We start from the raw sequence: 12,903 nt of genomic DNA, 5'->3' as shown, positions 1-12,903 counted from the left end.
AATATTTTCCTGTTTTCTCCTGATATCAGATTTTCTCAAAAGTTTGGGGTCTCGTTCATCATTTTGTCATAACTTTTTCATAACTTTAATTATTGTGTGACGCGTCTGGATTCGAGGCCAGTAACACTAACAGACCATGGTGTTGTAATGCATGCCAAATGAAACTCGGCATTGTTTTGCTGAAATCAGCAAGGACTTTCCCTTAGAAAAAGTATATAAATTTGTATATGTATTTATATATTATATGGATAAAGTTCATATTTAATTAACAAGTCTACTAATTATGAGAAATTACCTTCTCTTGTTTTTATCTGGTGTAAAACAGGTTTGACCAACATCCCAAAATCCAGATATTAAATTTTCATTTACATAAAAGCCCCAAATTTTGACCTTTATAAGAAAAGGTAAGCAAATGTGTTGTAAACATTTTAGGTTTTGTTGTTAAAAAGGTTTCTGTTCACCAGCTAACATCTGTCAAAAGATCGTATGCACAGTTCCTGCTGTATCCAGAACAGTTAGCAAAACCACAAATGTCCCAAGTATTTAGTCATTACCTTAATAGTTATTTACACTGTCACTCAAACCAACTTGTTTGCCTCATCACACGTCAGTGCTGTGAAATATACCCTCACAAAACCTTCTTTTTTATGTGAAAATCCATAAAACATAAAACTTTCTTCAAAGAACATATCAAGTTTCACTTTCTGTGACACTGCTTTGATGTTACTGTCGTCACAATATTTTTAAGATTCAGTTGAGCTGACCAAATGACACAAGACAGAATGGCTTTAGCTGTTGTTTCCTCTGTGGTTTCTGACTATTCTTCTTGATGGATCTTTCTCCATGGTTTCATCTTCCCCTTTCATTTCTGTCTCTATTTTACGCACGTTCAATCTGCAATATCCGAACCGAGTATAAGCCCCATGTTCTTTCTATCTGCACCTGTTTCTTCTCGTCTTTTCCATCTTCATGTGTAGCTGTGTATATGTGTGGGTATTTTTTTCTTTGCTAGGGATGACAATGAGGAATGTGAAAGCAGCAGGGGAGTTCTCTAGTTACCCATCAGTTTTGAAACCTCAGTCTAGAAGGCAAAGAGACAGAAAAACACACAGAGAAAGCAACGAGAAGACGAGCACAAAACAGGGGGATGAAGACAAAAAAAAGAGATCTAATGTTCTGCAGAAAGGTGGTAAAGAAAAAAAGGTGATGAGGCAATGATGTATTGTGATTAGGCCGGGCAGTCTCTGCAGTATAGATCCTGAGGTCTGATCTCCCTCTAGAGTAGCCTGTGACGTACAGACAGACTTTCTGAGAATTAATCAAGGTCCTACCTGAGTGTGCACAACGCAAAGCCAACTAAGTACAATTCAGCAGGGACAGAGTGCGTAAAAAATAATTAGGATACAAAGTCTGGGGGCTACAGGCCGAGGATAAGAAGATCCACATAAGCAGCAGGCCAGCATAGAGTACACTATGTTCTTTTGTGAGAGTTATTCCTAGCACCATACTTAAACCATGTGTATATAATGTCTTACTTACACATGGTTTACTTTGGGATCATTAAGTGGAAGAAATAAAAACCTCAATGCATAAAAATAACATATGTATTGCAAACATAGCTTTTTTTATTGCAGAAATATAAAGTAAGGATATTGTGATCAGCGTGGATCAACAGCAAATCTGGATTGGTTCGGTCACAATTTCAGGATTCTGGCATCGAAACAAATACTGCAGTTAAGATATTATTATCATTGCTATTGGAGTAAGCTAAATCATTTTAAATCAGCCATTTGGCTTGCGGTCCACTTTAAGAAGATCTGGTTTTAAGCCAAGCTATGTTATCCAAGATGATGGGTGTAATTTTAGTTCTCCTTAAACTCAACATGATTTGTAACCAGGAGTGAAAATACGCCTTTATATTATGCTTTAAGATATCCTACAGATAGTATTTATTCATTGCTGAAATAATAATATAGATAATAACTAATGTAGAAAAAAAAATAATGGAAGGAAGCATCATTGAATTAAACATGCCTGAAACCAATCCCATAAAATCCAGCCATTTCCAGTGCAATGGCACAGCAGTAAACTACTGTTTACTTACAAAGGATTTCCTGCATGTGATGCCAGGAAAATGCACTTCCCTAATATTTTCCCTCAATACCAACTTACTGTCAAAACACCCAGCCGTCAATCCTCCTCACATCCCACTCTATGAACAAGTTTACAGCCAAGCCTGCTCACATGACACGGCACAAAGAGACAGGAAATAATAGCCCAGCAATAAACCCACACTGTCAAATAACCTTACCAGTACAATCTTTTTACTGCGTAATCCGTCTGCTCTTAAGAGGCAGATCAAAGAATTTGCAAAACACCACTAAGCCCTGTATAATTATGACAGTGGAGGGGGGAAAACAGGGAAACAAAGTTGAAAATGTCCATGACTGTGATGATACTGCCACTCATTCAGCAGCCTCTGAGATCACAATGACTTTTAATAGTGTAAAACTGCAGTGCAATTCAATACCAAACTTCAAGCTCATACAGTCTGAAAAACTCACAAAGCACACAGCTATATAAATTAATATGTATATAAAAAGTACTATTATTGATATTCTGGGAAGGCTTTTTTATAAAATGTGGAAAGCTGGCTGGAGGAATAAACAGTCATTCAGCCGTGGGAGCTCTAGCAAGGTCAGCCACTGATGTTGCTTGGGTGACAAGGCCTGGCTTGCAGATGGCGTTCCAGTTCATCCCAAAGGTCCTGAATGGGGTGGAGAGCTGAGTCTGTGTATGCAAGTTCACCCCAAAATGAGCAAGCCTTTCCTAGATCAATGCTACATACAGGGAAGCATACTTTACAAAAAATATCACTGAACTGGAGACATCAATATTTCTCAGAATTGAAACTAAGTGCTCTAAAAAGCCCCACCGTCTCAGAGTAAAAGGATATAGTCATTTACTACATGAGTAAATAGCTTAGAGTTGTACTACTTGTTCCAAGCTGCCAGGAAAATATTTTTACATTCTCTGCCGAGCGTATGTTTCAGCTGCACGATTGGAAATCCCTAAAATAGAAACATACCATTAAATGCTTAAACGAGATAGGATGCTTACATTGCTGCAGCTAATTGACATGTATAGCCGCATTTCCAGCGTTCAATCGATTCACCGGTTTTGTGATGCATACCATATTAATGAATTTTCCTGTCAGTAGAGCAGAAGCGATAAAACAAAATTAGTCAGGCTCGAAGTTAGGGTAAACATTCAATCCCCAGGCTGAGTCAGGACACGGAAATTTCCACCTTTTAAGATGTCCTCCCAGGGAGCAAAAGCAAAATTAGGAGGCTGCCATTCAGCAAATAAGTGACTTGTATAAAGTTTTAAATAGGGCAAATATTGGGGTTCCATTTAATGTAAGGTGCACTGTGTAAGCGAGGACGTGCTCTGAGCGCACCACTTCTCTTCTTCTATCTAACTTCTTCTATCATACCACGATAATGAATTGCATTACTGCAGTAACCTGGATTGTCCTCGAACCATTACAGAACTTAATATACCGTATTTCCCGGACTACAAAGCGCACCCGAATATTAGCCGCACAAGCTAAAATCAGGGGAAAATCCTGTTTTGTACATACATTAGCCGCACCTGACTAAAGGCCGCAGGTGTTTCAATGTTGACTTATCATATGTAAGAGAATATGCACAAAGGGAATTGTCAGGAAAGAGATGGCTGTTTGGAGACACACCCCTTTTATTAATATTTTGAAAAACAAGTTATGGGTACATATTTGCATAACCTTTTAGGTATATGTACAAGTAGCGGTAATTACAAGTAGGAAACATGTACTGTGCTTCATAAATGAGTAACAAATGTAGTACATAACAATAACCTACAGCACACCAGAAAAATAGATTCGGACTACCTTTTAGGCTCAGGTGCAGCGACACGGCTTTAACAAGAAGAAAAGTCAGTCATTCACCACCATCTTCCTGCGCACTAAAACCACCAAAGTCCTCTTCTCCAGTGTCGGATACAAACAGGCTCAGGATGGCTTCGTCATCCACTCTCAGCTTCTTTCCTTCGTTGTCACTTTCAAAACCAAAGAAATCCTCGTTGTCAGTGTCAGAGTCGAACACCCTCAGAAGGGCCGTGGCGGTGTCCTCCTCTCCATCATGCAGCATTCAGCCCTTCGAAATCCGTTGGTGATCATTGATGTTTTCACACTTTTCCACGCTGTCAGATTCCACCGGTGGAGTTGAGCATAACTTGCTTTTCGCATTGTTTTTCGCGCTACTTGTACGGCACTATGTTGTCTGGCGGATGGACACGTGACCAACACACCACTCTTGAACCCCGATACTGTGTGTCTGATCACATGCCCTTCCGCCAGGCAACGTAGTGCCGTACAACAGCGGAACAAACAAAACAAATCGTCTTACGATATGACAAAAATCATGGACAATCCATAGAAAAGCCGCACCTGACTAAAAGCCGCAGGGTTCAAAGCTTGTGGAAAAAGTAGCGGCTTATAGCCCGACAATTACGGTAATTGTTAAACGGAAGAATATCGCCCCCAGACTAGCAATGCTCAACGGGCTCGCTTTTAGCCAAATGTGATTGTGTCCCTAGAAATTCCAAATGGTGACCTAAAGGGCCAGCGTGACAGCTATGACAGCAGCGCTGCTAAAACCAGGTCAAGTATTAAAATGTCAGTGTGCTTTGCTATGCGCATGTGACCTTGTGAGGTCTGGGTTTTTGATTATTTTTTTGGGTGGGGGGGTCTGGGTAGAAAATTGTGGGTCACTTCACCAATTAGCTTCTAAATAGAAAAAAAGGACCAGGGCCACCATATGAAAAGAGGCAGTTGTCACAGCCTTGCGTGCTGAATCATCCTGTTTATGCAAAAGGCCAGAGGGTGGTGTTGCAGCTGGAGGGGAGATACGAGTGCTGCTGCCCGTGTCTGCACCCAATGGGTAACAAATCAGATACGGGGAGCCAGGAAGACATCATTCATCCTACGGTGCTGACATGTCAAATATGATCAAATGTAAATGTGAACATGAGACAATATCACAAAACTGTACACGTTGTCATGCCGCCGCATAGGAAAGGAGGAATAGAGAGTAATAGAGAAGCAACACTGTTGCTGTTTGTGCTGACAAACTACATTCCTACCTAATGGCTCAGAACAGGGTGACATCTTGAAATGTAATCATACATAAATTTGCACATATTAAATATAATGTTTAATTTAGACCTAGCTAATACCACCGAAGTATTTATTGACCTCATTTGGAGAGAGGGAATGTAGGTTAGCGATTTAAACTCTCTTTGAAAATGTCATCCACTGAACAAACATGGAGAGGTCTCTTGACAGTGATGGAACACAGCCAAGCGAGCAAACAGATATATTCTGGGAATAAATGTAACATGGCAAGTAGTCAAAAGAATTAAAAAAAAATATTATCTGCCTTTGTTCAGTTGCTGGTTTTTAAATGTGGGATAAACAGGGTAATAACGAGAGGAAATAATTCACTGGGAGGTGCTGTACCGATTCTTCCACTTTACATTCCTGTAACTTCCTGAATGTTCACAGCTCAATCAGCCTCATGGCAAAGGGGTCAGGAGCCTTTATGTGATTTACACTTGCTATAATTGGACATTTTGTGATAACAAGTGTAACACTTGTTTCCATTGGTAACTGAACAAAGATCTCCCTGGCTTCTTCTTGATCATTTCTCCTTTCCACATACTGGAAAAATATTAACAAAATGTCTATATATATATATATTTTTTTTACCCAAAATTATTTTGTTACAGCAGCTTATATGTTATTATAAAGAGTGGCAGCAACAACAATATAACAAAGTATTTAAAAAATAAAACTAAAATGAATTTTAAATGACTTTTTAAATGTGGTAAAAAGTATCAGGAGACACAACGAGTGTTGTATGAGTGCAGGATTGGAAAAAATTTATCGTTTCGTATGTAACTATTACACAAAGATTGTGATATGATCAGTAGAGAGTAAAATAATCATGTTTTTTTCTTATAATGAACTAATAGTTCCTGCACTGTACCTATAAGCCTGCAGCTGAGGAACAAAAGTAAAGAAAAACCATTTACTGGCACCCAAAAATCTGGAGCTTTTAGTACAAACATTAATTGTGTCCTGTCTTGATTATTGCAGCTCATTTCACGTGTACATCAGTTGGTCCAGAATGGAAAACAAAATCAAAACAAAAAACCCAAAAAAACCTAACACTCGCACATCATCCCTATTTTTCCTTCCCTTCACTGGGTTCAAGTAAAAATCAGAATTCATTTTTTATTAATAAAACAAATATTCCCAGGTTCCTGCATGTATAACAGAGCTACTAAGAACTAATTGCAGTAGTTTTCTTCTGCAATCATCTGATCAGGGTCTTTAATTATCGCATGTTTTTTTCTTCTTTTTTTAATAAAGCCAGAGGCGTACAAACGTTTAAGGTTAGAGTTCCTAAATTTCCTCGGCCCATCACGTTGGCTGAATCAGCTGCTGAAAACTCCCCTGCATATCCTTAATCTCTCAATCATTATTTTTGGCTACAGTTTAACTCTAATGTCTGTGTGGACCTATGTATGTAATAATAATAATAATGTTTTTATGGTTCAGGTTATATGTAGCGGCACCAAAATGTATATTTAAAGCCTTCTATGTGAAGGGTTACAGAAATCCTTTCTTAAAAGGGACACTGGGGCTAAAATTGTAGTATCCATGACCTTTGACATTCTGCTCTTGACGATGGAGAATTATGAGGCAATCCCGCTCTGCCTTTGCGTGAAGGGCAGGGAGAACTATCTCTCTCTCACATCCTGCATCCCCCCACCTTACATTTTTATCCAGTTGTCTGCATTTATTGTCTTTTGTTGTCTCTTACTTGCTTTTTAGTCTTTTGTTGTGGAGTATTTTATAACATCCGCTCTTGAACGATGCACAGTAAATAAAAGCTACTCCCTATATACCCCTGTTAAAGTGGGAAGTGTATCTTAACAGCGGAGGATTTTTGTAGTTTACCAACATGCCCCGTGCTGGGCTTTTATACATTTTCAACAAAAAACTGCATTAGATTGTATTCCCTGGTCACTTGGTCACATCAGTAATTATCCATCTGCTCAGAATCAAACAGACATCTGTTTGCACAGGAGAAAGCATCTCATCTCAACCCTGTCTATGTGTGCATGCTGCTCTCACTTCCCCAATTACACAACTGGAGGAGGGTTGACCAGTTTCAAGGGAAGAGTGTCAATCAAAATCAGCTTCTTTTATGAAAAAAGCCTATGATAATGACAATTATACCATATGGCATGACATATCCGGTAAACGAAGGATGTAACGGGTAACATATAATTCACAGCTAAACTAAATTCTCATTCTCATTGCAGGAAAAAGCAACTGAGGATGAGGCACCTTTTTGCATAAAATGACTGAATGATTATAACACTGTAAAAGTATCACATTTACAGATGCCACTGACTAATGTCTGTAGACAAGACTCTTAAGCTAGATGTTAGGTGAGACAGTAAAAAATAGGTGTCGCCTAATGGAGCCAGAGACCCAGCGTGCTAATTTAATATTACGGAGTGATAGATGATGGCGAAGAAGACAGTGATGGGGGGGAAAAAGAAAACTGTTCTGTAGCTCCCAGCTAAGTAAACAGACAGGTTTGAAATAGGAAGTCATTTGCTGGTGACAGAGAACAGTCATGGCAGATAAGCTGAGAAGGATAATTGGCCTATCTGATTCAGCATCTATATGAGTGTGTGGAGCGTTTCCTTATTGTAAATGAGGAGGCAGAAGGTGAAATATATTTCTGTCAGAGCCTCAGAGGCACACTGCAGAGTCACGATCCCACTACCATACCTGTGGTACTAAGGAAAGATAATTCGTTATCTCCGCTTGTTTCTCCTCAGAGGCTTGTTGTACAGCGTTCTGACAAAGAGTTGTCTGTTTGCAGATGTCAACCTCATGTTTTTCTTAACATTTTCTCAGTTAAGTCAGAAAAGAGACTACTTTTCATATTCAGGGAATTAATTATTAACTATGAGCAGGAAAGGTGAGGCAGTGAAGAATCGTGCTGAAGCTAATAAACCACGGAAAGGAAAATCAGACATCATCCTTATATATTGTAAGCTCGGTGATTGATACAAACCCAAAAGGCGAACGCAACTAGAGCAGCAGATACTCATAAATGTAGAAAGTGGGGTAGGAAAAGGAGGAAGTCGTTATGAAAGACACTTTAACTGACAATGATAAACGAAGGAAAATTATTTAAAACTGGAGTTATTAGTTTCACAGAGGCGATTAAATGTATCATGGAAATTTGATAGGATAATTTTTGGGGAACCCTTACAGCCTAAACTGAGTTGTGATTCAGCAAATAAACAGTAAATAACTGCCAAGCATAAAAGAGCCATGAAATCGGGCAATAAAAAAAAAGAAATAAAAAGGGAAAGAAATCTGCAGTACATGCATATGAAAAACTGACTTCCATAGTTTGCACCTTTAGCTCTAGAAGAAAAGAAAGCATATCAAATATCAACCTCAGCTTTTCAAAGATATTCACTGAAAATGTCTATTTGTTTCATTTTAATGTGAAGTGTCTGATAAAAGCTTTTTTTAAATCATATACCTTTAGCTCTATTTAATTACACCGTTTCCTCCCTTCTCCCTAAGCTAAGAGAGAATGTGTGTTTTATCAAGTGGGATGTAATAGTCAGGCAAGGGTCTTTGTCTAAGCCCCTCATTACTGATGATTAACAGTGTTTCTCCTCTATGCCTCTCAGGAAACATGGTGAGCAAGGAGGGTGGCAAATGCATGCTCACCAACTCAGAGTCTGACTCGGAGGCAGCGCCCGTGCCCTCCACTTCGCTGGCGCTGGAGGTAAAGTATTCCCTGGAAGCCAATCGACAGGTGAGGAAGAGAAACAAGGCCTTGCAAGTGCGTTTCAAGGACATCTGCGAGGCGCAGAACGAGCAAAGAGAGGCGGAGTTGCAGGCAGCGGGGAAAAGTGGCAAACCAATGTCATACAAAGTGGCATACCGCAAATACATGACTGTCCCTGCACGCAGATCGATTCCTAACGTCACAAGGAGCACAGGTGTTCAGACGTCACCCGACCTGAAGAAACGGTATCAGACGTTTCCCTTCGAGCGCAAAAAAGGACATACCTTTAAGCATGTGGCGGCCGTGGAAACTTATAAAGGTCAGAATAACGGTTTTATCATGGAGGTGAAGCAGTCTAAGGCACCTGAGCAGGGTTTAGATGAGGAGGAGGAGGGGGCCTGTGGGGGGAGCGGAGTCCTGAGGACCAGGGCTCTGCTCCATACTAATGAGTGCATTGCCACAGTGGAGCAGCACACTGCACCTGATGGCCTGTGCTCTGATGCTCTGCTGCTCAGTTGCACTGCAGACACAGACTGCCTCGCAGACACACCGAGAGGAAGCGGACCTGGAGCACAGGCAGAGTACCAGCTCTGCAGCATACCTTCCAAAGCCAGAACAGGATTACAACACAGGGAGGCCGACACAGACCGCTCGGCCAAGAGGCAGCTGCTCAATCTGGAGGAAGGCTCATCCCGAACCCTGCCGGACAGGGCCTCCAAGGTTACGGGCCCCATCGCCTGGAACTCCCTCACCCAGGTGGAGTGCCTGGACAGTCCGTCTGTACGGAGCAAGCGAAAGAAAGGCCTGCAGCTCAACGGGCTGTCGAGTGAGACGTTACCACGATCCCGTGGAGGCTGTAAAACACAGGCACAGTGCCACACGGGGCAGTTATCTGCCCGGCCTATACGGGGCATGGAGGAACCTCTGTCACCCTGCATAGGCGGTGAGGCTGATGGAACACCAACCGACCAAACGCAGGAAGCCTGTAAGCAAATAGTGCCTATGAATCAGGACGGGGACGTTAAAGCACAGCTCCAGGCCATGGAAAATCTCATCAGCTCCAGCCAAGAGACCATCAAGGTGCTGCTGGGGGTCATCCAGGAACTGGAAAAAGGAGAGGCCCACAGAGAAGGGTAAGCCATCTCACTCGAATCGTGTACAGATGCACGATTATTTCTCCCTGCTGCAGATGCACAGTACCGGTCCCACGCCAAGGCTCTTCTCCAGATTGTAAATTGGTAACACTGACTGTACAGAACTGAGGGAGAACCAATTTTATGCTAAAAGGCCAAAGATCGATTTAGCACTGAAAATGACTCAGTGGCCAACCATGGCTGAATTATGGAACTACAGATGTATTACAAAACACGCAACACAGACAAAACAAACAACAAAAGCATCTATTGATTGGTTTAGCAAGAGTTGTCTACTTAACGTACACTGACGCGGGTCTTATGTTAGCCACAAAGGAATGCTATAAATCTACAGATAAAAACTGAGAGAAGAATATATTACAAAACAAGAGAAACATAACACGTTCATGATTCAGTATCAACAACAAAAATACAATGTTGGTGTGACACATTATTTCTTTATTACAGTAAAAATCTTATAAGTGTGACAGCTGCTCAGCAGAGCCTTGACTGAGGCACCAAAAGAGCATTATTGTAGCTGTAGTGATGTGGCTTTCACTTGGATGTGCCCTGCAGTGCTATTACAGTGCAATGCCCTTTTGTGACAATTCTCCTTAGATATGGTGCAGCTGCTGCATTACGTACATGCTTTAAATCACATGTTGCCATTGTGTATGTCACCTTCATTCACAAACCCAGTGCTAAGCAACGCTCTCTCAGTTTATTAATTGAGTAATTTAACACTAAAATGCTCAAGACATGAATATTATTCTAAGCAGGGCATCAAATTACAGAATGGCATTAAATTTAAGATTGTTTATTACTTAAAGAAAATACTAAACGTTTAACGATTGGCTTTATCCAGCAGCAGACTATAAGTTTATCTAGAAAAGTCCAAGGCATGTGAAAAAGCCACAGCCTGTGAAAAAGCCATTTACTGTCCAAAAGATACTGAGTATATACAAAAGGGCTGCAGATAGACAATCCTCTATTTCAGTGGGTTTGATGCTATCTAAAGGGACGAGGCAAAAAAAATGGGCAATTTGTTGGGAGAATTGCTGGGGCTCGGCACCCAGATCCCTATCTGTTTTGACCAGTAGCCGTGTTACGGCATGGAGCGAGAAACCCCATGTAATCAACATATCCAAAACACACCTGTCAAGCTTATAAACAAGGAGGACACAAGTACAAGTACTTCCAAGTGTAAGAAAGCAATTCTCAATTTCAACTTCAAACATAGCACGTAGCATTTGCAACCCTCTAACAAGGCAATTATCCTCCTTCAGTCTTGCACAATGCAACTTTAATCTCCTAGTTGACAAACTTAGAAAAATGCGATTGAAAAAGTTAGCACACGCGTGACATAATGCGGGACACTACTTTCAATGCGTTGCCGAGCACATCTGACTTATCAGGTGTGTCTAAAGTGGCAGGTGGGAAGTGGGGAGGTAAGGAGAGGAGAAGCTTTTCATAGACAAAAATAAGTGAGCACTCTTTAATGGCACCATCTGTTCACATACACAAAGACACTGTGTTTTCACATTGTGCTTCCTACATTAAGCTAAAGCCAGTGAGCAGTGTAAGCCCCGTGTAATCCATCCAAGGCTAAGTGAACTTCTATTTATCTATTCAAGCATAGTCATCTTTGTCCTGTAAATACAGTATTTCTGTATTTCAAAGGTCACTTTTTTCACACAATACACCAGCTGTATTGGAGCGAGTTTGAAGCTAAAAGTCAGCACCATCTTTCCCATGTGCAGCCAGGACCTTCCAGATAACAACAATCTGCGATGTACATTACATTTACAGAAATATATCGCATGACAGCATCCTCTGAGGGTCTTGTTAGTGCAAATCTTAAACCAAAAGCACAGTAGAAAAATCACTGTTTACTTCTTAAAGAGAAGCTACAAAAGTCTGCCTGCTGCTCTCCCCAGTGAGTTCAAGAGGCAGAGAGTGCAGCAGGCAGCAGGTGGGCACAGAGCTTTCCATCAACCCAAGAACATGGCAGACATCAAAGCCTTCTATGTGCCTTAAAATCTAGCAGTGATCTTAAAGAAACTACAATTTGCAAAACAACATATTTCTTGAAAGAAAGACATAGAAGGCTTTTTTGTTTTGTTTTTTCCTATTGGCTTGATGACTTTTATCCTTTGGTGAATATGAAAGTTAACCCTTTTTTGTAACTTCTCTGTTGGTACTGATGTTTCAACTGGAGTGGTTTTATCCCCATCAAAAGTGTTACTTCCTCCAAAAAACTATATATTGGAATAGCAATTCCAGTGCCTCAGCATTGAAAATGACTTCTTCGACTTGGCTATTAACAAAAAAATGAGACAGTTAGGGAAGAAAACCACTAAAAACTTGGGACTATAAAGTCTGACGAGACTGGGGATGAGAAGCTATTACAAAGGGAACACTCTGAAAAGCACAAACACACACAGACACTTGTCCCTCGACTACAGTTTTGCCCAGAGCATAGAGCGTGACAGTGGGAAGGATTCTAGAGTACATCATTGGCTGGACCCAAGAACACAAAGCTTGGGAATAATGCTGTATCATCAGATAGTGCTGGCAGCCCAGACCCAATTAATCACACTCATGGGGACTTGTTGCTAGCGTGTCTATTAGCACTGTGTATGTGTGCATGTTTTTATGCCCCTGGAATCCCACCCACTCGGTGACATTTGGGAGACTTCACGTAGTAGCAAAATCGAGGGAGGTGTGTAAATATACTGTTAATGGCACTTTTGGCTTCGCGCTCCCCAGGGAAGCTTGCCGAAATGAGCTCTACTCTCTTATTTTCTCCTATCAACTCAGTGTGAGAGGGGGTG

At 40.9% G+C, this 12,903-nt stretch overlaps 2 protein-coding genes across 4 annotated transcripts in view; one reads left to right on the top strand and one right to left on the bottom strand.

Annotated features, from left to right (window-relative positions):
• The window catches only part of dock1 (dedicator of cytokinesis 1), a 196,043-nt gene that overhangs the window by 73,776 nt on the left and 109,364 nt on the right, over positions 1-12,903 (bottom strand). The gene's annotated exons all lie outside the window — the stretch shown is intronic.
• The window catches only part of insyn2a (inhibitory synaptic factor 2A), a 32,046-nt gene that overhangs the window by 3,108 nt on the left and 16,035 nt on the right, over positions 1-12,903 (top strand). Inside the window, exons 1-2 of one of the 2 annotated variants that reach the window (XM_085284892.1) lie at positions 4,649-4,702; positions 8,836-10,069. In XM_085284892.1, coding sequence (XP_085141018.1) covers positions 4,678-4,702; positions 8,836-10,069 — 1,259 coding nt within the window. In that variant the 5' untranslated portion in view covers positions 4,649-4,677. Of the gene's footprint in view, positions 1-4,648; positions 4,703-8,835; positions 10,070-12,903 lie in introns of those variants that run through there. The other variant, XM_085284893.1, reaches the window with a different exon arrangement.

This window comes from Mchenga conophoros, linkage group LG8, assembly GCF_057382185.1.
Source record: "Mchenga conophoros isolate Kocher_MC1m ecotype Shallow Benthic linkage group LG8, M_conophoros_male_GT1.1, whole genome shotgun sequence".
Lineage (NCBI taxonomy): Eukaryota > Metazoa > Chordata > Actinopteri > Cichliformes > Cichlidae > Mchenga > Mchenga conophoros.
Note: the sequence above shows the minus strand (reverse complement) of the source record. Positions and strands in the feature narration are given on the sequence as shown.